Below are 25,386 nucleotides of genomic sequence, written 5' to 3' on the forward strand. Positions count from 1 at the left end.
ATAACCTTAACCCAAAATGGAAGATAAAAACCATAACAGCTTATTCCATGAGTGGCAGCTGGTTTCCAAGCCCAACATCTGCGTTCGTTCACCCATTTGTGAAGTTTTCTTCGCATTTTTCAACAAGATACTGAGCTCGATAACCCTGGAGCAAATATTTCGAGAAAGGCCTTGCTTGTGACCCTGCACACCGTACCTTCGTTGTATCCGCATGCTTGTGCTGCAGCTGTTCCAAGTACAACTCATTGACTTCCCCAAGGACCAGAAGTTGCCTATTCAAGAATTCCATCTGCTGCTGAACCGACTCGCTGTTAGAAAGCTTCGAAAAAAAGAGAGAGAGAAAAAAAAAATCAGAGCTCCAAGGAATAGTATAACTATTAATTTTGATTTACATTACCCTAATAAGTTATTTCTACAAAGGAAAAATGCCAAGCCATATGTACAGAGACAGTAGCTGGTAATGACAAAAAAGCAGAATTCCTGAAAGCTGCTGTGATTAAATTTGTAGCATCCCACAAGACCAAATGGAGCAGTCTGTTAACCTTCCCACACAAACATTTGTTTCTTGAAACAAGCCATTTCTCCATTTATGAGGGGTCCCTTTAGAGCCCCTTCCAATGTCAGAAGCTGAGGCAGAAGTCAAGCAGAACTATAATCCAAACACATATCACAAGACTTCAAGGGTATCAAAACTGGACCAGCTGTTTCTTGAGCATAATAAAACTGGTACCCTCCACCTTCATTTGTATCTATATCATGGAATTAAGTGTTACATGCATCATTAGAAACGGAGGAGGAACATCTGAGAAAAGAGCAGTAGAAAAAAAACCCTATATAGGATACAGGCCAAAACAGCAGTTGTTTCCTCTTACCTTCTGGGAAACTTGACTGAGAAGCAATTCAGTGTGACACACCTTGTTATTGGCCTTCTTTAATTCTAACCTCAAATCTGCAATCATATTCCGGCAGTCCTCCAGCTTGGTCTGTTCAAAGAAAGCAAGCGACTCAGAGCTCTAGAACTGTACTAAAGACCTAGATTTCACATTGGTCAGAACAGGCAACAGTTCTCCAGGACCTCAAGATCAATAGTTACAGATGAAACAAAGTAATCACTACTCCCAAAGGATCTGGTAAAGCCATGCAATCTGCCATTTCTAAGTTTGACACTAAGTGAAATAAAAGATCCACAAAGGAGGGGGTTCAACTTGACCATATGGCTCTCTTTCCCCATTTTACATGGTAACATACCTAAGAAAAGCCATTTTCGATCACAATTTTAGAAGGGTTAATTTTTAAATTTTCATTATCTCTTGACTATGGCTTTGTTCAGTGTTTGTGCCTCATACCTGCAACTCCTGGCTCTGATTGAAGAATTCCTCCCGGTCATGCTGCAGCTGTCTGATCTGGCTGTGAAGCTGAGCCACTATATTATCATGTTCTTCTTGAAACTGGTGGTACCTGGCCTGCTCTTTCTGCAGACTAAGCTTCAAGAACTGGATATCCTTCTCCTGTAGCTTCAGCTGATCTTTCTGTGCAGAACCATACATGAAACGTCAGATGACCAAATCTTCTCATTTCAACTAGAAACCTCTGGGGCATGTCACCAATTAAATTAAGGACCCCCCCCCCCCCCCCAAAAAAAAAAAAAAAGAAGCCCACCAAAAGCATGCTTTTAGCCTTCAAACTTATGAGAAACATGTACAGGTGGTTTCTCTAAACCGTTTCTTTAAAGGGACCAGAACTAACATTGAAAACAGATGTTGCAGTCATGAAATTAGGTTAGCAGTGGTGTATGTTGCTTCACCCCACCCCATTTCTCATCAATGATTTCAAAGGCCACAGGGTAGAAACAATGGGTTAGGTTGCAATAATTACTCAGCAAGTAAAGCCCTCTGGCATTTGCAGGTATGTGTTCACCAAGACACAAACCTGGGCAGAATACTAGCTTTAATTACAATCTAAATTAATCGACAGGTCATTCTACAAATACTGGCCTGTCTTTTTTGTTTGTTTTTTAACATTTCAAATGACATTCTTTAAACATTTTAAAATTCCAACAGCTGTTGTCTGGGGCAAACAGTCATAGATTTAAGACCGATTGGTTTACATCACATCCCAGCATGCAGAGCTATATCCTCCCTCACCATAGCAGCATTATGTTCCTCTAGTGCAGTTGCTTTGATCACTTTCCGCAGGAGGCGCCGGTTCCGAAGGGCATGCTGTTGCCTTTTGAAGCGTTCATACAATAACTGGCTGTGCAGCAAAAGCAACTGGTTACGCAGGGTATGAATCTCATCTGAAGGGGGAGAACCTAGCCAGACAAAAAAACCCCCAAAGTATTTAGCAGTAACCTCCAACACAGACTTTCAAACATCTACCCATACTCGAGCCAGTCTCCATTTTCACGGTTTTTTAGTGTCCTACTGAAAGAAACGGAGCACTCAGAAATTAGTACAGAACTTTACATAAACTCCTTCTGCTGCTCTGACTAATTCTCACCTCGCTCAAGTTTTACAGCTAGTAATGTACTACCTGCATTTCCCAGGCATGGGTGAAGTTAAGCAGTTGCAGTTAACTTTTGAAAATGCAGCTTGGGCTCCAAATCCTATTAAATTGTAACGAAAGTTGGGTACTCTTCAAAGTTTTAGCCAGAGGGACTGAAACAGAAGCCATCTACTCAGTGACACAGCAACAATTAGAACTCGGGACCAACCAGTTCTTAACCTTAGCTGTTCTTCCAGAACACAACCTTCAGTTCAAAACAAAGGCCTTCCTGAAGCCCCAAATTAAGAATAGTTCCCTAAGCCTACAAATTTCCTCAACTGTAGGTTGCTCATGGATTGCTGTGCTGGTGGCTGAAATGATTATTTGATGGAAAAAAATATGAACTTTTATAGGACATGCCCTTTATGGCAACAAATTGAGAATTAGCCCCAGGCCACTTAAAAAAAATGTCTGTTTAATATTTCAGGAGAATGTCCTTGACAAAGCCACCATAGGAGAAAAGGTTTTAAACAGAACAGTTTCACAGCTCTACCTCAGAATGACAATTTTATCTTAAGTATTCCTAAATGCTGTAACTATTTGAAAGTTTTCCAGCATGACAGAGAATAATTTGATTGCCCCAACTGTGCTGAAATTGATGACTTAAGCAGAGCTCCATCAGGGTTCAGGAGAAGTAGCGACAGCATTATCACTCTGTTTGACTTAAAAGAAACCAGTTCTGTGCTTCCAAAATTTCACTCATCTTCTTTAATTCTTTATTTTACAAGTAACTCAAGAAAAAGGTCAATAGCACAGAGGTCACAAACTTAATTGTATGGTGTCTATATAAAAGGTTAGAAAAGGTTCCAGGTTAGGACTGTCAAATAATTATGAACCATGGGGTGGGAAAACATTTAAGTAAGAAGCCTTTCAAGCCAGATAAAATCTAATTTGAAAGCAGGTGGTCATTCAGCTTCAAGAGTATATATATTTTTGCATAACTTACCATAAAACAAACTGTTGGAGGATCAGCATTTCCATGAAGGCCGATACATACAACAGAGTTGTTCAGTTGACAACCAAATTGAGTGGCAATATCCCTAGTAGTGTAAGAGAGGAAGTTCTCTACGCTTTTTATGCAGCATGGTGCAAAACCCCCCAATACGAACTATACTCTTTAAGTAACCCAAATAGTGGGAGATACAGGTAAGTCAAAATACATTTGATTAAGTTGGCAAGTCTCAACCCAGGGAAATTTACTTACCTCCAAAGTGGGTCCAGTCAGCAGATTTGCTTGGCAAAGGCAACCTGGAAATGAAAACGCAAGATTGCGTTATGAGGCAAAGTAAGTTACAGGTCCTCCCCACTGCAAATGCCATCTGACAAGTACACTAGAGCAGCAGTTCCCAACCTGTGGTATGTGTACCGCCAGTGGTATGCAGACAAACCTGCCAGAGGTATGCAGCAGCAGCACATGGAGGCACTTGGGGCACCCGTGCCCAGTGCAGTTGCTTGGCCGGGCACGGCTCTGGCCAGCGCTGCACATCATAGTGAGGGACACAGCCTCTGCTGGGCCGTCTATCGCCAGCGCTTCCTGTGCGCACAAGCAACTCTCATGCTCGTCGAGCAAGGAAGGTAAGCCCCACGTGCTGCAGCTGGCTGCTTTCCCTGCTGGGGCTGCCCTGGGGGGCAGGCAAGGCAGTCGGCTTCAGCGTACAGGGCTTTGCTCCCATGCCTGGCGAGTGCAGGGGGCACCAGTGATACCAACTGTCCAGCAGAGGATGCGCCCCTTGCTGTAATGTGCAGCTCTGGCTGAAGCTGTGCCCTACCAGGCACCCCGAGCACCCCCACCTGCTGCTGCACCATGGGGAGTGCAGGGGGTACCCATCCACCCTGACACATGTATGCAACCCCCCCCCAGCTATGCTTCCCCACACACACACTGCCACATCCCCTCACAACCCACCATACACACACACACCCACCCACCCACCCATGCCCTCCCTGGTGGTACTTAAGGTTGTATTGTTTTAAAAATTGGTGGTGCGCAATCTGTCAGTTTGGGAACCGCTGCACTAGAGAATAATTTGAATAAGATGATATACAGAAAAACAGGGAAAAAGATTTTTGCAAAAAAAAAAAAAAATAGACTTTATGTATGTATTTTAAAGATGGCAAAAGGAAAATGGCAGACAAAAGTATGTCTTAAGTATAGAAAGAAGCCTAGGAAAAAGGGTGAAGCAGACAGCAAAACAGGATATGAAAGGTGAAGGGTAAACCAGGTTTAACCCTTGGCTTAAACCTGGTTTACCAGTTCCCAGGCACCTCTGGTATCTAGCAAAGTTGACTTCTCCTCACCTCTAGACTTACAGGTCACAGCATTTACCTTATATGGAGTTGTTACCTTGTTAATGATAGGCATCAAAGCCACACTAGGGACAATGGGTCCACCTTGTATCCCTGAGCTCTGTTGGGAAGGATGGCAAGAGGCCTACTGTCATAAGATGATTTTACTTACTTTACTAGCTGTGAAGTTCACTTCCCAGAACTTCAGTCAGCAAAGTCTGAAAAGATGCCAGCATAAAGCTTGTCATTCCTTTGTAATACAAGGATTCCAGAACAACATTTGTGGATCATCTTCATTTCCACACAACCACTTTCCTGGCATACCTACCGACTTGCAATTACCAAGACAAGGAATAAGGAGGGAAAAATAACTTTAAGCCAAGCAAATTTTGTAGTCACGTACTTGTTGAGCTCCTTGGTATGTGCATCTGCTCCTTGTTGTATCAATCTATCCAGTACTTCCACTGGAGAGGTGGAACACGTACAGTCTTCATCCAGATTTCCCTTGGCTTTCTTGAACAGCTCCTCAGTTTTCTTGCTGACAAAGAGGTAGGCAGTCTTTGGTAATGCAACCTCAAAAAGATGCTCGTACTGGGGAGGCTGCCAACTTCCAAGCTCTATCCTTCTCTGTGCTGGTACTTTGCAAGGGCTAGGAGTGAGGATACTGGTCTCCACAGAGGTTTGGCCTTCCCCGTTACCAGCAGGGTTCTCACCAGTGCCTCCAGACGGCTTGTCTATAGGAGTAAATGCTTGTTTAGGTGTGTCTCGTGTACCCTCAGGACCAGGTTTGTCCAGAGAAGAGGTTAAATGCTCAGAGGTTAGACTGTGTCCCTGAACACCCAAGGCTATAGATTGGGGCTTTTTTTGACAACCTAGTAAACTCTCACAACTTCGATAGAATGGAGAGTCAAAACCTCCTCTAGGCACCATGGGCTCAGCATCTGTTGTGATCTCAGAGATTTCTTTTGAAATTGCATCTGAAAAAGAAAGGACAAGACAGAACCAGGTGGATGAGCTAAAACCAAAACAGAAGACTATCTTTGCTGTTGCATTAAAACAATCTGCCTTTCACCATTGGTGTGTTCTGCTCCTAACTAACTCCCGTGGGTGATTTAGGCATTGTTTACCTGGTACACACTACGGCTTGCTCAATATAACCTGGGATACAAGTCCTGCAAATTGTCCTGAAGTAAAATTAGAACAGGGCACCATGTCAAGTTTATTTATGGGGGGCTGGAGAGGACGACTTTTTTCCCCTGCTCTTGCCCAATATCAATTCCTCAATATCTTTTGAAAATGTTTTCAAGTTTCAATGCCTACACAAAGTATTTAGGATACATGCTGGTAGGCAGCAAAAAGTTAAGATTAAATTTTAGACTACTATTAAGATAAACCAAATAAGAGTAGGTAATTAGGAAGACAGCAAGTGAAAACCTCTTGGCTATGCCAATTTAAAGTAGTGACATTTCTACATGTATTGCTCTGTTTAGCCAGGGAATAAAAAAAAAAAAACTTCCCTGAATTTACAGAGGGGGAGGATGAAGTGCGAAGAAAATGAAGACTAGTTAATCACAAACATGGGAAAAAAAAGTGTGTAGTATTGTCTATTCATATAGGTTAAAAAATAAATAAAAAAAACCAATCACTACAATCTGCAGATCTAAGAGGTACTCTAGTCCTCCAAATAGATTTTGAACTGGCATATAAACTTTGCAAAATATTCTTTAAGGAGGGATGCCATTTCCTTACAGTAAGCATAGATATGCTTTTCTATGAAGACAGAATTTATATATTTTAAGAGAGGTTTGTTTGCTCATCCTCGTAGGATGAAACATTCCCTCCTCCACCCTACTTTTAAATATTTTGGCAGAAAGTAAATCTTTGTCCGTTCCTGTCAATCTTTCCTAAGAAAAATATTTTGGATTAAAGGTACTGTAAGTACTGGGAGCAAGTAGCAAACACTTGAGAACATGGGAATTCTTCTAAGAGTTTGGATCTAGCAACTATACATCTTATACTGTTGATAAAACAGAAAAGCAAATACAACAAGGACTGAACTAACCAAGGTTAACCTACGGACATTAAGAATAATAGTGAACCGATCGAAGCCTGGAGCAAATCTCAGTCTATGCTAGCTTTAAGCTTAAGGAAGCTGAATGTTATGGTGTAAAAGCCAGATAAAGATACCAGATGTTACCTTCTTCTTTGTCCTTTTCAATGCTGTCCTCATCATAGGCCAGACCACCTAAAAATTCTGGAAGATCTCTCAACGGTACAGAATTTTTACTGCCAGGTGCTTCTGAAAGGAAAAGAAAAAAAGAAAACAATTAAGTTGTACATATGCTGTACTTCACAGGAGGACTTGACAATACAATAGCATATCTTCCAGTTCTGCTTGAAGGGTGTTACAAAAAGCTTGCCCCTTCTTCCTCCCAGTACTCCTCCAAAGAGGAGCTCGCCTCATGTCTGTTCTACCTGGAAGTCGAGAGTCCTTAAGGGCTAGTCTCAGGTCCCTCCAAACCCAGCCAGTATGGTTTTGAAGTTGCCCTTGCAGATTGAGATGAGGTAGACTCCTCCACAAAAGAGAAGTATCATTTACAGTTGTACCCGTTAAATGGGAAGTCATAACTTTAAGGTTCAAAAACACTATGTTTTCAGATAAGCTTTTAACTCCTTTCTGAATTCTGATTTTCAGTAAGCAGTACTTACCTAAAAAAAGAAAAAGGGAAACAGAATGGATGCAGTGTAGACTGAACCAAACACCACATCAGAAGCTCAAGACAGCTGCTGGGAGGCACGTACTACACGGTGCAGGGAGAGAAACCTTATGTTTGCTGCTCAGTCAAAGTTGGAAGCCTACTACAAAGCTTCACATCTCTCTCTAGCTAACTCATATGCTAGGTAATTCAAATACCAGTGTTGCAAAGCAACTCCACTGGGGAAAGTCAGGCTTAAAGTGAAAGCATCTTCTCCACCCTTAAAGATACATTTACAATAATTCTTTACCATCTTAACAGTTGTGCCATCAAATTTGTTTTCCATCCTTTCAGCTTTATGTGGTTGGGAGGTTTGAAAAAAGGCAATGCTAGATCCATCTCCAATAAGAAGCCCCATTTCACAACCAACCTCTAAAGATTTGAATGCTTCTTAAAAGGAACTAGAAAGGAATGGGGACAAGCATGTTCCACTTCCATACATATCTGAGAAGATTTTTTTCCAAAATGCACCCACGTATGGGCAGCCTTTGTTGGACTAGGATGCATGACACTACAGGTCCTTTTCCAGCTGTGCAACAAATGCATGCTAGCTTCCAAAAAAAAAAGAAAGAAAACAAAGAAAATTACTGCAAGAACTTCAGCACTCTTTTCCCCATCCTTTACAACCTTCAGCATAGCTCTGTTCAAACTTGAAACTGCAGCTACCAAACATGGGGTGGGATAGCTAAAAAGGCAGCCGACAGAAGCTGCTGATGCCAGAGAATAATACATTAGAAACAAATCACTACTTCACCCTATTAAGACCTTAAGTTGAATCACAGCTTAAGTGGATGCTGTGACTTACTATGGATTAACAGGAAGGAGGAGGAGAAGAGCAGAGGAGAAAAGCTTGTGGCACCTGGACACATCTGTCCACAAAAGAGACTGCTATTTGGGGATAAGATTGAGAGCTGGGAGAAGAGGATGTAGTTTACCCAATGCTTTCTCGCTGTTTATGACATTTTGCTGTCGGGACAGCGAAGGCCTCCCAGGATCCGGTTTGTCCTCCTGGAAGAGAATAAGGATTCTTTGCAACAGACATCACAGAACAGCTGCTAGCACACATTCGGCGAGAGGGAATTCTTTCAGACAGATGGCTTAAATGGCAAATCAATGAACAAATGTGGAAGAAACAGTGATCCAAATCTAAGTTGTCTAAAGTCAGAGGCCAACCTGTCAGTGCGTTTAGGCCTAAGCTGCTTTTTCATAACTAAACAGTTTTAATTTATACAAAAGCCACCATGAATGAAGAAAGAGAGATTCTCATGACAAGTTAGTCAGGAGACTGAAGTCAGCTTTGCCTGGGAGTTATAATTTGCTTTTACCTTCTTGTGAGGCGTGGCAGCAGCTGAAGGGGGTGAAACGTGTACAAAGTCATCTGAAATGCAGGACGGAGGAGGGGAGGTGGCCGGTGTCCCCAGTGGAGTCCCTTTCCCACCTGCTCAAGAGGCAGAATAAAAGAACGTTATTCCCAAGCAAGAATGATCTATGGCTTTACTCAGGTTCAAAGTTCAAAAAACACATTTGGGATACCCATCTCCTTACTTTATCCCTTAACTCAAAAGGTACCCAATCATCTGTCTGTACTCACACTAGAACCAAGCTGTGTAAGTACTTAACAGTGGCACTGTGAAGCTACCAGAAGGCAGCTTCACAATGGATATTTTGACATTCAAAAGAGCAATACATTCCATCCAACAATGGAATCAGGACTGTAGTCTGATGAACTTACAATCCTTTACACCCAACATGACACCAGGTCTCCATCTAGATTGAACAGAATAGCTTTATAGACAGGTATCAATATGCAAAAATTAATTGGCTCTGGGAGGAATCAAGGATACAGCACTCCTGCCATTTGTTTAGCAGTCACAGCTCAGAAGTACCACTGCAGCCTATGGATCAGTAGTTTTCAGCCTTTTGTCACTTGCAGACTCCTAAAACATTTCCTAGGGCGGTGCAGAGCCCTCTGAATTGTAAGTGTGGGTAGTCACATACTTTTAATTGATCATCTTTCACGGACCCCTTAGACATAATTTGTGGATCCCCAGGGGTCTGCAGGCCACAGGTTGAAAACCACCACTACGGGTCAAAGGGACTGATGGCATCTACTGACATATCCAGCATAATACCCTATCTTTTATTTGCCCAACTGCTCAATAGGTTTAAGCATTTTGACACCTTTATAGCCAGGAAATGGGGCACCAACACAGCCCCTGTAGGGAAGGGGGCACGAGGGGAGAACTGGAGACTTTGGGAAAAGAAAGGAGGAATGGCTGCACACAGCCTGATGGTGGAGATAATTTAAGAGGGACAAAAGGATGGCATGCAAGGAGTCGGGGAGGAAGGGAAGAAGGCAGCAAGCAGCCAGTAGTGCACGCAGTAGGCTCAGCCAGAAAGAAGCAATCAAGTATATGATCCTCTAGTTAAAAACCATTGTGTCTTGTGCAGTTTGCTGCTTATAAAACAATTTAAAAAGAAAGTTCTGAAAATGCTAATTTTTTAAGAGCCTGCAGGCACCTTTTAAGCATTCACATACTCCAGCAATCTGTAATATTCTCCCTCATGGTTAACTTATTAAACTTCTGGTTCTGATGTATAATACATACCAGCTGTGCCAAAAAACTTGCTGTAAGGTTGTGATGAAGTTTGCGAGGACTCTGATGAAATCATTCCAGGGGAAGTTGGTGGAGTGGTCATACCACAAGTTATGGAAGGGCTCCAGATGGTAACCTAAGTGGAACAGATTACCAACAGCAGCAAGTCAATAATGCCAAAGTAAGGAAAAACATACATGAAACAAGCATGCCTGGTACATGTCTCTTGGATTTTAATACTGGCAAATCACTTTAAATAAGAATATGAACTTCTTCCATACAGCAAGTTAGAGGCATATTAGGAAGCTTCAACAGATACTTAAATGAAAACAAACACACCTATTTCTAGAATATCCTTAGTAAATGAGAAACCAATTAGAGGAGCCAAGGGTTTAAATGTGCTAGAGTGCCACAAGGAGCTGCATTACCTGCTGTGGCTCAGTTGACAGCTGCATAGATTGTGGGCTCAGAGTCCGAGGTAGCTGCCCTGGCATTTGTGATAGTGTTAGCCGAGGAGTGGAATTAGGTGTAGAAGTCCCTGGAGTAAGAAAAAAAGTATGAGAATGTTAATCAAATCTGATATAGCTTCTGATGAGCCTTCTGGCTGATATTAACTTATTTAAAAACTATTCAAATCTACTTACCTGTTCCTGCATACCATCAAACTACTGGGTAGCAGATTTATCCCTTCCAATCCACATAAGATATACAAATCACTACAGTGACTAGTGACTTGAAAGTTTCAGCTGACACCCTGATGAGGCCTAATCTTTAAAGTGCTAAAAGCTTTCCCAGCCAGTTACCACTAACATTTCTGAGCACACACATGCACAAACACGTGAAAACAGGAATGGATTCCATACAGTTTCTACAAATAGGGCCACGTTGCAACAGTGCCAGAGGCATTTTTCTTCAAGGCTTTTTGCAAGTTCTATACACAGAAGTGCAACATTTGTAAACCCACCCCCACCTCACCAAATGGCTCTATAGATCTTATTAATAGATCCTTCTTCAGGTCCAGAATTATGATCTTCTGCAATATGGCTCATCTACTTCCACAGATGAAGAGACTATGAAATGCCATTCAGTTCTTACCATAGCTGCTCGGTGTATCACTGTAATGGCTGGCACTGAGGTCAGTTTGATGATGCTTTAAGCGTGTGCAGATTTTCCGTGACACAGAGCAATAGCCGTCTTCATATGAGGCTTCTGCTGGGTCGAGGGAGATTTTGGCACATTCTATCACAACATCATGTGTTTCTAGTCTTTTCCACCTGCAGACAGTTTTCGGATCCAAAAGAGTCAGTCAGTCCTAAGTCAATATGATTAAAAACAAATGACCCTGGAGATACCAGGAACTGATTTGCAGAATGCCTTGTTTGGTCAGCCAGCTTTGCACATCTTCAACTGAAACATGAACAAGGCACTCCATGTGCTTTCTGAAGCTTTAAACAGTTTAAAAAGAAACTACAATGAGGCGAGTCATAAGAGGGAGCTCCAAACTAGAGACATAACAGCTCTGATGCAGACCTGTTAGGGTCTGCCATGGAGCACTCTGGGAAGGAGAAACACCATACAGAAACTTGAGCAGCTGTGATCTTCAATGCATTAGGAAATCAAAATCAGCTAGCCTCAGGTGGTGGTGGTCCAAATCTCAACTGACCAACTGTGCAGAACCTTTATTAGTTATTATGCAAGTTAACATTTGGAATGCCAGACTAAGCTGCACTGCACTTGCAATTTTGATTATGCACGTTCTACATTTGCTTCTTTTACTTTGGAAACCTGACTATACATTGAAGTACATTGCTTTTGGTCACCAGATGAAATCGTTGTTAACGTCTGGAATGCCAGACTAAACTGTACTGCAATCCAATTGTGGTTATGTGTTCTACATTTGCTTCTTTTACTTTCAAAACCTCATTGTACACTGAAGTACATTGAAGTACACTGCTGTTGGCCATCAGATGAAAATTTTGAGCAAAACAGTTTGCGTAAGATACTAACCCCAAATGGGCCTTAACAGACAATTCTGTATCTAACGCTTTAGAAGTGCTGCCACCCCCCAACCAAATGCAGCTGGGAAGAGCCTGAAAAACTGAACACTGTGATAGTCAATGGGTTCCCATTTAGTAGTGTTTTCCCAGTGGCTCTGAAAGCAGGGCAAGAGCACTACTGTGCAGGAAGAGTCAATTTCTCCTCTTCAGTTGCTGGGCCTGTGGAAACAAGAGAAAAGCAGCAAGTGGTGCTGCTGCTGCAGGCAAATGAGCCTATTTCTAAAGAGAGCTAGACCACTTAAAAAACAAACCTCCTAAAAGAAGTGACCAGTAATGTTTCTAGGTATATAGTGAAGGCATTTTATGCACTAAATTCCAATGAACCAAAAGGGAAAACAGTTTAGAATTGGATGCAATTACAGACCAATCTGAGTAATTTCTAGGTCAAACTGAATTAAGAGACAGATTTCTCTTTCTATGGTAAGAGGAAAAAAAAAGGAGAATGGCTAGCATGCAGCAGTGCCAATTGCTTTCTACTGTGATTAAAAAAAAAAGATAACTACTTTCCTCAAGTTCTTTAATTACCTACTCACTAAACAGAAACAAAGCTGCAGCCCAAAACAACTGCATAGGATTTATTCCCACAAATTTTGCATATTCACCCCAGTTACAAGCCAGACAACAAAAGCCTTACATTTTACCTGGGGTACCTTAGAACATTGATTGCAGAACACCAGTGGCATAGGCTTTTCTCATGAGAAGCATAGGTTTCTGTTGCGTGCCTCCTGAAAAGAACCAGCTCTTTATAGTTTTTTCTAATAGAAGGGAATATATATACCTTCGTGGGTCCAGTTCATGGTCCTTGGATCCAGTCACTAATTCTGGATGAATTCGCACATGTTCCATCATTGGCTGGAGAAGCGGGGGCAAGACAGAGAAACACATTTGGTACAAAGCTTTTCAGGTACATTATGCTGATGTTCTACTTTCTGGAGTTTAACAAGCAGGTCCAATAGTCACAAGACCTACTCGTTTAGAAAACAGAGTATGATAACTCAGCCAAGGTGTTGAAACCTGCTTGTATTTTTCAAGCCTGTCTTGCGACTATTAAGATTCCAATCTCTCAGTAACCTGTTACAGCTCTGTTTCACTGCACAGCACTCTTAATCCAAATATAATAAGCATAGCAGATAACTGCATTCTTGCAATTATAACATGTTCACCTTAGATGATGACAACTTAAGCAATGTTTTACCTTGACCACCTCTTCAAAGGTCTCCAGGTTTTCCTTCATACTGTAGTAAGAACGCAGAAAGGAGACAAAATTGCACGGGTACATTCCATAAAGGCGGTGAAAGAGAGCATAAACACTGGCATGAAGGTGTACAAGATAGATCTCTGGAACGTGACCTGCGGGAAACAGTTGGGAGCTTTTTTATGACTAGAGAAGTAAAATGACTTCTGCAGACAAGATCAGAAAAGTCTTCAATTGGACCAAGTTTGAAAAGAAACAACCTTGAGAACGCCTATCTTAATTTAAAAACACATGGTTCTGAAGTACCACAGCCTAGGAAAGCTGCAAGACTGTATGAACGGAGAGGCAAACCTGCTCATAACTGAAGAGACTAGCATGAAACAGTATATTGATTCCGATCCTTTAAGCAAAGCATGGGTCATTCAGATTGGACAGTTTTGGGCAGACAGTTCTCAGTAACTAGTCTACAGGGTGACACTGGACACCCCTTTCAGCTCAAAGTCAAATAAAAATCCAATACCCACAGAAATGAGTTACAAGTTAGAATTATGTAATTAACAGATCATTCTGGCCTGTATGAGCAGCTAAAATATTAGTCAATGCCCAAACGAGCTTCTAAACTACACCCTACATTTTCAGTCGTGACATTCGTCCAGAAGGCCATACAACCAGAAGATATGCACACATGCAAAGCTTTCAGTCCTGCATCTCAAATGTCTTAGAATAATCCTAGGATAACTGGCAAGAATATAGACTTTTTCCATCTAGTATTGATTTGTCCAATACCACTATTCCACTAGTTATTGGATGAGAGGCATTAGCTGAATTCTTATATCCCTACTCAGCAATCACTCCAAAGAAACTCTCCAACTTTTCCAGCACCTGGTTCAACTGCTAGTAGTTTTTCCTCTCATCCTTTTCTTTACCAGCAGCAGCTGCAGCCTACTCAGAGCTATTGTGATTCAATTCCTGCCCAGCAGCATCTGCAATAGAGGCAGCAGCAGCACTTTTCATCTGAAACCAGGCATTTCTGAGTGCTGTATCAAGGAACACCCATTATGTCAAAAGAAAGGGATAACTACAGAGTTTAGGAGCTCATTTTCTGCATTTAAAAACCTAACCTCATCCCACTCCTAGACCCACAAACTGAAGGGCTCAACACTGGTCTGAACAATCCTACCGAAACATACTTGCAAGCAACAGTCAGATGTCTCACCTGGATTCTGCAAGCACCAGGCTGAGAGACGGCCAAAGATAACGAAGAAGTCGTGCAGGTACTGTTTGCCAGACTGTGGAATCATTGGCAGCATTGTTATTAACACTAGAACGCCTGTGGTGAGTACTACTACATCTGTGTCAGTCTGCAAGGAGGAAAAGCTGTATTAGTCAATTCAAATGGTAAAGCTTCACTCTGTCCACATGCAGAACCAGGATTCAGCAAACACTGCATGCCAATGACCTGTGAAAGCTCCTTACATGGAGATTACCTAATTTAAACTCAATTTACCTTGGCTCACTGAGGTAATTATCTCTTTAGCCCCAAGTATCTTCAAAAGAAGATCAGAGATTCCAGCTGCTAACACACCTTTCTGCCACTGAACTTTTACCTAAAGGCCAGGCTTACTTCAAAGGCAGTCTTATCACTGCTCCTTTACCAACACAGTTACAACCAGCAACCCTGACTGCAATATGAAGCACCCTACCTTAGGTTCCTCCCAGAACTAAGCAAACCCTTCCTTCATAGTCTGAGATTTGAAACCTGACCTGGGTGTCCCATATAGCTGGCATATGACATACATTAGGCTCAGAAGCCTCATATTAATCTCTCTTTTCATTTCATCATTAATGCCTCCCAGCCTTTTTTGTGCAGCAATATGTTAGCCAAGATACCCGTCACAACATGACCACATGTGTGATAAAATGAACCCATCTGGGCAACTGCATAGTCCACCGTATCCTAATTTAGAGCTTTGATGCAAGTTGACGCTAGCAGCAGTCATTCAACTTGCCAGACTGCTCGAATGCACAGACAGCTTTGGAATGCTGAAACATATACCCAGAAGATTAAGCACTGCTGAAACAACACACTGATGTTAGGTGAGTGAAGGCACAGTTGTATGGTATAATCCAGTAACCAAAGATGTCCCCAAATATAAATGTTGCTTGCTTGGAGGTCTCCATTTTGTAATTTAAAAAAAAAAATAAGTCGCAAACAACTGTAGAAGCCTCTTGTCTTGCACTACAAAAAGTGGATCAACTGCTAGAACACTTTAGTTAGATTAAGCAGCAAGAGCAAGCTAAATTTTAGCTGATAAAATAAGGTACAAACAAAAACCAGTTGCCACGCAGGAAATTTGTGCGCTAGTGCAAGTACATTATTTTTCTCTGACATCCAATTATGATGCAACAAATTTTGAGAAAACTTTTTAAGCATTATCTTTATACCACTAATGATGTACATTTCTGTCCCTTGCATTCAAGGATCTCAATGTGTTTTCCTAATTTCAATCCATTCACTTAGGACCCTTGTCACACATTACATGATTACTACCCATTTAACAGATAGGAAAACCAAGGCAAATGGAGGTAAAAGCACCTTCCTCAGGATGCCTCTACAAGTGAGCTGCAGGACAGAGCACCCCCACCCCAGGACTGGAATTAGCAAGGGACGACAAAACAAAACAGTTCCTTCATAAGATAACTCAAATATCTTATGGCATGTCTAGAGGTTTGGATTAAAAACAAGCTACTTCACACAGATGCGTACACAGCCAAGAATTTCTGCATACAGTCAGTGCAGAGTAGACAGTGATCAGCCCCTTATAAAAACATACAATACACTGATACCATCGATTCATTTCTCACCTTGAGACACTTGAGTAACGAAAGTAGGAGAGGTGCTTGAGAAAGCTTGTGTTTCCAAGATGGCTGTCGTCTTATCACATGACCCAATAGTGAGAGAGTGGGTAAACGGGTAGCAGCTTTGCCCATATATTCATTAATTTTATCCAGTAGGTGCTGAAACAGAATATAAGGGAGAGGAGTGGAAAAAGACATTAACACATTACAAAATAATTATAGTGATCTCCTTAAACAAGTTGGCACCATTGGAATTGGTGTAGTAGTCTGTATCTTTAGCTACAGGAATTAACAAACATGATATTTATAAATGTGAACTTAGGGATCCAGACAGCCTGCAACCCAAGGGAACAATTAAATACTGCCACTGAGTAACTTAAGTTATTCACCCCAAGATCTGCCACTTGGGCTTAGCAGATCATTCTGCATCAGGATTCAGTCATTGCAGAACAAATATTTCCAACCCCATTAGTTTTGCCATGAGTTCATTTAGACATGCTCACTTGTTTGCTGGATCCCTTTCTGCTTTTCAAGTTGTGCTCCTGATACCCTTCTCTTTAGCTAAGGAACCTAACATTAAATAATCTGCTGCTGCCACTGATAATCAATAATACTATAAATAAAGCCTATTACATTCCACATGAAACGGGTCTTTCAGGAGCTTTGACTGAAGTCTACTGCAGCCATCAAGCCAGTTTAGATAATCCAGGAAACAGGCATGAAGCCTTTCCTTTAAAGGGGTTTTTTGATTGGGTTTATTTAAAAGAGCCTACTATTACTATACAGATATAGAGATCCCTAGATCAACTGATCTAACCATTAAAAAAAATAAGAATTGGCACTATTCAGAAGCTTCTACAATGCTAGTAGTATCTGCTGTATTTCGAAATTCTGCTACAGCCAACATTGTTTTACCTTGTCATGAGGCTCTTGCAAGCTGGACAGGATGTGCAATGCCTGCTGAGAATTGGATTCCAAGAAATAATCTACTAGGTTGTTCACAAGCATAGGTCCACGGTCTAGTAGTTGGTTGGGCACAAGAAAGCAGGGTAGTAAAAACAGTTAAGTTTAGTGCATACATATTCTGTAGTAAGAACATTGTACAAGACTATAACTATAGTAATGACTACAAACTTGAACAAGTACTGTAGACATTACCCAGATTTTTAACAGAGAATTCCCACTTATTTTCTCCAGTCCCTAAGCATCCCACTGATTTTATTCACAACTTGATGGGACAGCACAGAAATGAACTGAACATAAGATTAGAAAATTCGCCTTTCAGATAGTTTCAAACCAACAGGTAAAGGTGTGGCACTACCTATTCTTGCATTTAGGCAGCAAAATGAAGAATAATTTTATTCATTCCAAAACATAGCATGACTCATTTCCTCTGTTTCACCAAAAGCATCCCTTCATCTAGTTTCAACTGGTCATGGCTCATAAGGAAGAGAGCAAAATCACCTTTTAACCTGGGACTGCACACACACGGAAAATCCCAGTGACCTTATAAACAAGATCAAGGAGACTGTTTTAGAGAACTAAACTGCAGAATATCAGACATGCCAAGAAACTCAATTTTTAGCCAAGAGAACAAGGGAGCTTTCAGCATCCAAAGAGCTCGCTGGCGTGAAGTCACAGATGCAGAGAAGACGTGACATTTTTTCCTTGCTTCTGTACACCTTCCCACCTCAATTTAAAAATAAGGATCACATACCAGAGTTGAGGTTGTCTTTGAAGGCAGCTGTTATATCTTCCATGTCAAGAACCGAAGAATCCAGCATTGAGAGGAGCTCACCAACATTTGCTTGCTGGGCCATTCTGTCTACTAAATGCTTAAGCACGGACTAACATGAACATGCACATTAAAACTTCAGCAGGTTCCTCATTAGTGCCTCTACCACACTAGAGGGACAGAACAGAGCACAGATATTAAAACAAATAAACTACTTAATTTTCCCCATATTTAAATCTCTCATCACTTCTCTATTGCTTGCTACAGGATTACCTCTCTGATAACATTAGATGGAAATTGTCACTAAGGATATTTTACCTGCAAGGAAGACATATGCACCGGATAAACTATTTCCAATGCTCCATACTTACTTCAAACACCAGTATGTCACATGTGGCTTTGTACATTAAACACATTTTCCAGAAAACATTGGTCAAAGCACCCAGATGATAGCCTTTCATTTACCATTTTGGGTCTTTAGTTTTAGACCAGGACAGCCACTTACAATTAAGAGACGGTAGCTGTGAATAAGATTCTAATAGCTCTCTGAAAGCCACCAATCCTACCTGTTCCCACAGTTGGGAGCTAATGTGGATGACCCTCCAAAAAGTTCACACTCACTAGACTGCAGCCTCCACCTGCCACCAGATTCACTTTCTTGTTCCCATGACTCTTCCCTAAAGCACAATCCAACCCAGCTTCACAAAGCCACACACATGCTTAACTTTGTTAGTTCAGCTACTCATCAGCCTTTCAGTGAACAAAGGCTAACAAAAAAGCAACAGCATGTTGAGTGACTGGACTGAGGAGCGGTGGGTCAGGAACAGGAAAATGAGAGAACACAGCAAAGCTAAAATAAAATCAAAACCACAGGATGAACAGAGGAAGATCTCAGCATGCCAGATCATAAACCATGGGGCATTTCTCAACCCACAGAAAGGGGACAGCAGAATTGGAGCTGAATAAGAAGAATTTATACAAGGATTGCCTGTAACCTTATCTCATTAGGTTTCTTGCTCCTAGGCTATAAATTGCTCTCGGTTCTGGTAACGTAGAGGGAAACTCAACAAAACATTGCTGACTTGGTCACCTGATGACAAGATATTTTAGTAACATTATCTGAGATAGATATCTTATTTTGAATACAGATGTCTAAGAACATCATCAGTACATGTACTGCCATGTTTACATTACTAGTCACAGGTGCAACACCGAGATACGATTCCATCCGCTTTTATACTGCGGTAAAATGTTACTGGGTTAGTCTTTCAAAATCCTATTTAGAGCACGTGGACCTACAGCCACTGCTAAAAGCATCCATTTTGGCTTCCAGCTACAAATTTACTACAATATAATTCCCGTCTTTGTTTTCTTGCGAACCCTCTCTCATACAGTAGTTAAGTGCAGTATAAAAACATGTACAAATGTGAGAAATGCAATTGAGTCAATTTACCAACTTGAGAAGGATATACAATAATGTGTTCAGAATAGCAACAGTGACATTTCATTGATTGGTTGCTTGGCCTTCATGAAACAAGACAGCTACAAATCTGAACACAACAAGCCAGAAATCTTTTATTCTGACTACAAGCTGCATTCTACAAATAATGACATCTTTGCATATTTAACACCAAGCACGCATCCTGACTGAATCCAAGTCAAATGGACACTGGCCATCACCTGTGACCCATGCACAGATCTCTCCAACTACAAGTGAGGAATGGTATCAGTAAATCTCCTTTTAGGAAAGAAGTTATTCTACAAATCAAGTTATAGCTAAACTGACCATTGCACCCAGATTGGAAAAGCCATTACAGACTTACCAATATGGCAAGCCTGAAGCCATATTTGTAAAAATATGAGTCTCAGCAGCTAAAAGTCAGCACCCTAGGCTAAATAAGAAAACCTATCATTTACCACAAGTGAGAAGTCATATTACTAGGACAGAGAAAATGAAGAACAGTTTAAAAAGGGATAAGAGACAGTCAGCAGAAGATTACATAAAGCAGCAGCTTCTGTAATAGCTCAGAGAGGAAATTTCTTATCAATTCTACTACAGGCTTGTACAAAAGTCTATTCTCTTTGGGGATCCACACAGGACACAAGGACATCCAACAGTTTGGAGGTCTGCCCCTAAAACCAGTGAAGAATCAGGCTTTATTCGCCTCTAGTTTCTAGTTGTGACACGCACCTGTTACAAGCTGCACTTTTGAACCCTCTACATATAGATGGGATAAGCAAGCTTTTCAAATTGCAAGGAACCCTTTTCAATAGCATAGCACCCACTGTTGCCAAGCGTGGCAGATGCAATGTAACAGAAGTTTGGCAAGAAGCTCCCAATAAAAGCCTTCTGCAACCATTTTTATCAGCATGCCCAGAGCTTTTTATGGGAAGTTCACACTTATCAATATCTTCCAAACTAGAGATCTGTTTCTAAGAAGCTACTGAACAAGGTCGTCCTTTAATCAGCTTCAATATTCATAACTTAACTTGTTCAAAGCAAGCAGCCACAGATACATTCTCCCCAAAAGGTTATGGTTAACAATGAAAATTCTCAAATCAGAAGTTCAAAGGCATGGTTCCCACAGTACCGGGAATTCCACTGTCCTGTGCTTCACGTTACTGTTAGGTTGGTGTTTTAATGTGTGCAGTGTGGCCAAGCAGCAGTTGTTAGGAAATTCAGTTATGGTTTCCACAGCTGCTGTTACTTCGCTGTGCCACATGTATTAAGTCAAATTTAGCAGCACACAGTAATACGAATACAGGCAGGCCAGTAGGTTCTGGTTACTGTGGGAACCACTGCTTTCAATTTCCTGACTTTTGCATTTCTCTCTCATAATACTGAACTAAAAACTGTATTTTTTGAGAACTGTTTGCTTTTTCACATACACAAAATAACTCATTAACTTAGATTAAAACAACATGAAATGTATGTGGACTGACAAAAAGGGGACAAAGCCATATTCCATAAGGGATATGGTTAGTCTTAAACTTGGTATTTGGGAACAAGATAGAATTAAAAGTAAAATGCATGGGTCTGCAGCAAAGACACCAAATAGAATGTACTGTTGTGACATGTTTTAGCTCTAACTACTCCCAGCTTTGGGAAGTGGCAAAACAGAAGAGATAAAGGAAAAATATTAACACTAATTTCAAGAAGTGAGGACAATCCAGCACAAGGGGTAGAGTTCAGTAGCAGTACAACTGTAATACTGGTATTTACTGTAGTGTCTAGAAGCTACAACCAGGTTGGGGCCGCATTAAGGCAGGTGCTGTATATACAGAATGAAAATTAATTAGGGATCAATAGGTAAAACTGAATTCTAGAACAATGATAACAAATGTTCATGCTTAGAGATTAACAGTCCAGAGTTCAGACACACACTTTAGAGTTAAGAGGACTGACACAATCCCAAAGCACCTACACAAGTCAGATTTTGTTTTGCAATATGCCAGATTGCTACTGAATTTCTGACAGTGTCCTATTCTTCCTAGTTTGACATCACACAATAGCAACTCCTTTGACTGCTTAGGGAAGCAAAAGTACCAGGCCTCAAAGCATACTGAAGGAAAAATGGGTGGATATTCAGCATCAACAGAAATTCTTAGGAATAATGATAGCAAGAAGAGATTAAGTTAATCTTAACTTCTTAAAAATGAAATGCAGTCTTGACTTTACATCTGTTTTCACTTGAAGCAATAAGAGTTTAGTGTCTTCCTCCCAAATCTGCAGGGAGCTGCAACATCTACTGCTCGGGAGCAACAGATGAAAGTAGAACAGTTCACTACTAATGCTGGGAGCAGCAACAAGTAAGGAATCAAATCAACTTTATACTTCTGATACCACAGGGGAAACTGTAACAGGAAACTAACGCAACAGTTATTCAAGGGAGAAAAAACCCTCGAGAACAAAAAGGTTAAAAAAAAAGGTAAGATTATGGAAAACCCTCTCTCCAAAACAGTCAACAGCTTCTAGAGAAGCAAAAATAGCCAGAAGACTACCCCTCTTTTCCAGCAGCTACAGAAGTGCTCCAGATAAAACACTTACTAGCTACAACCTGAATGTTTCTTTCCTAATAAATTCCCAGACACAGAACTACTCCCCAAAACTGGCACGTGGCAAGAGAGGCTTGGCTTCTTGGCTGAAATCTCTATACCTCTATCAACCCATTGGTAAGGACTCCATTTTTTTAAATCTACTTCTGACATGTAAAAAATGTTCAAATTCCTGCCCCCAAAAAGAAGGCATTTCTGAAAAATCAGAAGTAGAGATGCAATGTCCAAAGGACATTTTATACAGATGTTGTATAATAGGCTGTACCTGTTCTGTGGACAAGTAGGGCTTCTGTTTTCAGGGCTGTCAACCTGGCACCTTTCATGATCACTGAATTGGAGAAGTGAGAGAGAAATAAACATGAAGTTAACATATGGCACCATTAACATAATTATAATGCAGATTAAGACAACTGCAGTTATGGCTCCTCTGTAGCTTTACAGTTCCCGAATTACATCATCAGCTCCCTGCTTGAGTAACGTCTAAAAACATTGCACGGTTACCTTTTTCTGAATTCTTGATGAATTAATTATCCAAAACAGTGACCTACTGCTAGAGAGTTTTCCTCAAGTTCTTTCAAAGGGAAATTGGATTTTTGTAGAAGTGAAAAAGTACTACAGTAATCTGCATACAACTACAAAATATTGCTACCCCCCCCCATACCCACCTTGGATATGATCAGGTAAATATTTCTAACGCTAAAGTTAACTTTTGGGTGCATTTGAGTAGTGTGGCAGATAAGTTGTCACATTCAAACACTTACAAGAGAGAGACTTTGGGAAACTCATTCTCCACTTTGGTTTAATTTTGTATACAGAAGGAAGGAATAGTTAGCTCTTAATAACACCTGCATAGTGGTGGTGGTGTTGTTCAAGTGTTACCAATTCATCTGTCTTGAACTGGCAACCTCAGGCACTTAAAAAAACCCACAAAAAACCCAACAAAAACACCTCAGAATTTCAATCCAGTTAGGACAAACACAGATCAGGTGCATTATAACAAAAATGCAAACTGGAATCTGAGATCAACGCCCATGCTGAACATATCGTTGAAGCACGTATTAGTCCAGAAGTTTTCAAACTTTCAGCTGAGCCCTGCTTTAAGTTACAATTTTGTTCATGCCCACCCCTGCTGTCATCCCCCCCACTCAGGAGAAGCAGTGCAGCCAGGCACAGGACAGCCCTCATCCTAGCAGCCACTGCAATAGGACTCAGCTCAGCAGAGCTGGCTGCTCCGCCACCTGGCTTGGCAGCTCTAGGCTACATGCCACCACGCTGGGCTCCCAGAGGTACAGCAACCAGTTGGTGGAGTCTGCCCAGGCTCCCCGGCCCCGCATCCTCCTGCATGGCTGCAGCGGTGCCAGCTCCTTGCAAATGTCTTGCCCGTGGCCCCCACTCCACGTTCCTTCACGCCCCCCAGGGGGGTTCACCCCACAGTTTGAAAACCGCTGTATTAGTCCATGTATTTAAGATGTATTTGCTATAATTTTGACAAGAAGCTTCTTTTAAAAATAAAAAAAAAGAAAAGTGAGACTCCTCCACCCCCAATTTCCCTTTGGTGTTGGTTGTTACCTCTGGATTCTCATGGGAAACACCGCTACAATATTACTCCGAATCAGAAATTCGGTACATTCAGTATCAGCACCAATACACTAGGAGACTTGTCCTTATGCTCCAGCAATGAGGAAGCATCTGTTCTATGTCAGGATACTGCTCTGCTCTAGAGGGGTATCAGCAGATGTTGCACTTGGACAGTTAACACAAAGATAGTAGGAAAAAAACATGACTATCCCAGAGTGAAGCAGCTGATAGTCAAACCCGTCACCCAATGAATTTAGTCATGTGCACTATGTCACGAGTAGCTGTAGTACCTCCCAAGGTCACTGTTACGGAAGCAGCTGACAGTATCAACCTGCCAGCTTCTCCATCTTGGTACAGGTTGCAAGTTCAAAGGAGATAATGTGGTACTGTACTTACCAGAAATATTTCTTTGGCAACAAACCTAAAGATATTCCACTGAGAGCATGGCTGAAATATAAAAAAAAACTGTCTCCCCCTAGCAGTAAAATTTCAGTTTTTATTTACTGCACCTGGACAGTCCAAAAGAGATTTCAGAGTGCGCTTACGAACAGCTTCACAAGCCAAGTCCTTCAGTTGTTCAAGTGTTTACATCTAAAAACCAATTCCCTTCAAGCATCCATGAAAGTCATCCGACACTCACAGAAAATGCCAACCAGTGCAAAGACCTCTTACAGGCAATAATCAAGAGACTATTAAAACCTGTGCCATATTTTCACTTATGTGAGAAAAAAGTTGCTCTCAAGTGTTTTGCAAAGGTGCTGAGAAGTTCATTTTACTTTGGATTACCAGATGACCCACAGTGGGCGAGGCCTTCTCCAAATGAAAAAAAAACCACAGCTGCTTCACAGTTTAGGATGGCTGACAATACATGAAAGGTGGAGATGGATTTAATACACAATCCCAGTCCATTAACTGACATGGTGCATTGGTGAAGCGGCTCTTCACTACTACCCTCTCAAACCACAAGTATGTAATAAAGTTAACTGATTTGTTAGTCTTGGAGACTCCTCTCTCACATATCTGCCTGCACCACTATATTCTCAAATTTAGCAAACCTCTGCTAGAGATGCTGACACCTCAAAAAAAGCATAATACACATCAGGATTGAGGTATATTGGCAGAACTATATGGAAGAAAGCTGGTTGCCTGAAAGCAACCTGATCCATAAGTAAACTGTACTTTCCTTCACTTCTAAGGACACTACTGTCATAGTTATAGGGTAAAAGGACTGCATACCTAGACACTTCCAGATTTTTGCTGGCATATACACTCTGGAAGTTGATAAATCCAGAACAGTAAAGCACTTGCTATTCCTGTTTGATTGCCCAGGGAAAGTTATCCAAGTCTGCTCGCCAGGGGATGCACAACCACATCACTAAACCAACTCCAAGTGATACCTGTTTTGAGGATCACAGAAGCACAAACATTACTGAATCCTTTTACCCTCCTAAGCCCTTACAGACACTGCCCATTTCTTCAGATCTCACTTTGCTACACTACTGTAGGCAATTCAATCCGCAGTAGCAAAGGGGGTGAAGGGAGGGGAAGAAAGACTGCCAGAGTGTGCACACTTTTTGTTGTGACATTTTGTTTAAAAAAAATTAGCAATGCTCAGAGCAGGTGTGAACAAGAATAGTGAAGAACAAGAATAGAAGACAACAGCATCAGGTCTTCTCTAGTTCTCCTGCCATAAATAAAGCTACAGCAGTGGGCAAAAGAAGAA

The 25,386-nt window shown here is 41.3% G+C and overlaps 1 protein-coding gene across 7 annotated transcripts in view; it reads right to left on the bottom strand.

The window, feature by feature from the left end:
* TSC1 (TSC complex subunit 1) overlaps positions 1-25,386 on the bottom strand; it is a 36,004-nt gene that overhangs the window by 6,937 nt on the left and 3,681 nt on the right. For 3 of the 7 annotated variants that reach the window (XM_019475615.2, XM_014603771.3, XM_019475617.2), the window contains exons 2-20: positions 22,351-22,413; positions 18,012-18,199; positions 17,210-17,313; positions 16,301-16,453; positions 14,652-14,796; positions 13,436-13,590; positions 13,019-13,092; positions 11,279-11,457; positions 10,612-10,721; positions 10,196-10,319; positions 8,912-9,027; positions 8,522-8,594; positions 7,028-7,129; positions 5,234-5,807; positions 3,749-3,792; positions 2,145-2,311; positions 1,347-1,529; positions 873-983; positions 197-319 (exon numbers count right to left, since the gene is read on the bottom strand). In XM_019475615.2, the coding sequence (XP_019331160.1) occupies positions 197-319; positions 873-983; positions 1,347-1,529; positions 2,145-2,311; positions 3,749-3,792; positions 5,234-5,807; positions 7,028-7,129; positions 8,522-8,594; positions 8,912-9,027; positions 10,196-10,319; positions 10,612-10,721; positions 11,279-11,457; positions 13,019-13,092; positions 13,436-13,590; positions 14,652-14,796; positions 16,301-16,453; positions 17,210-17,313; positions 18,012-18,114 (2,640 nt within the window). In that variant the 5' untranslated portion in view covers positions 18,115-18,199; positions 22,351-22,413. Of the gene's footprint in view, positions 1-196; positions 320-872; positions 984-1,346; positions 1,530-2,144; positions 2,312-3,748; positions 3,793-5,233; positions 5,808-7,027; positions 7,130-8,521; positions 8,595-8,911; positions 9,028-10,195; positions 10,320-10,611; positions 10,722-11,278; positions 11,458-12,190; positions 12,288-13,018; positions 13,093-13,435; positions 13,591-14,651; positions 14,797-16,300; positions 16,454-17,209; positions 17,314-18,011; positions 18,200-22,350; positions 24,879-25,386 lie in introns of those variants that run through there. The other 4 variants (XM_019475616.2, XM_006259981.4, XM_019475614.2 and 1 more) reach the window with 4 other exon arrangements.

Source organism: Alligator mississippiensis, chromosome 12 (genome assembly GCF_030867095.1).
Source record: "Alligator mississippiensis isolate rAllMis1 chromosome 12, rAllMis1, whole genome shotgun sequence".
In the NCBI taxonomy this organism is placed as follows: domain Eukaryota; kingdom Metazoa; phylum Chordata; order Crocodylia; family Alligatoridae; genus Alligator; species Alligator mississippiensis.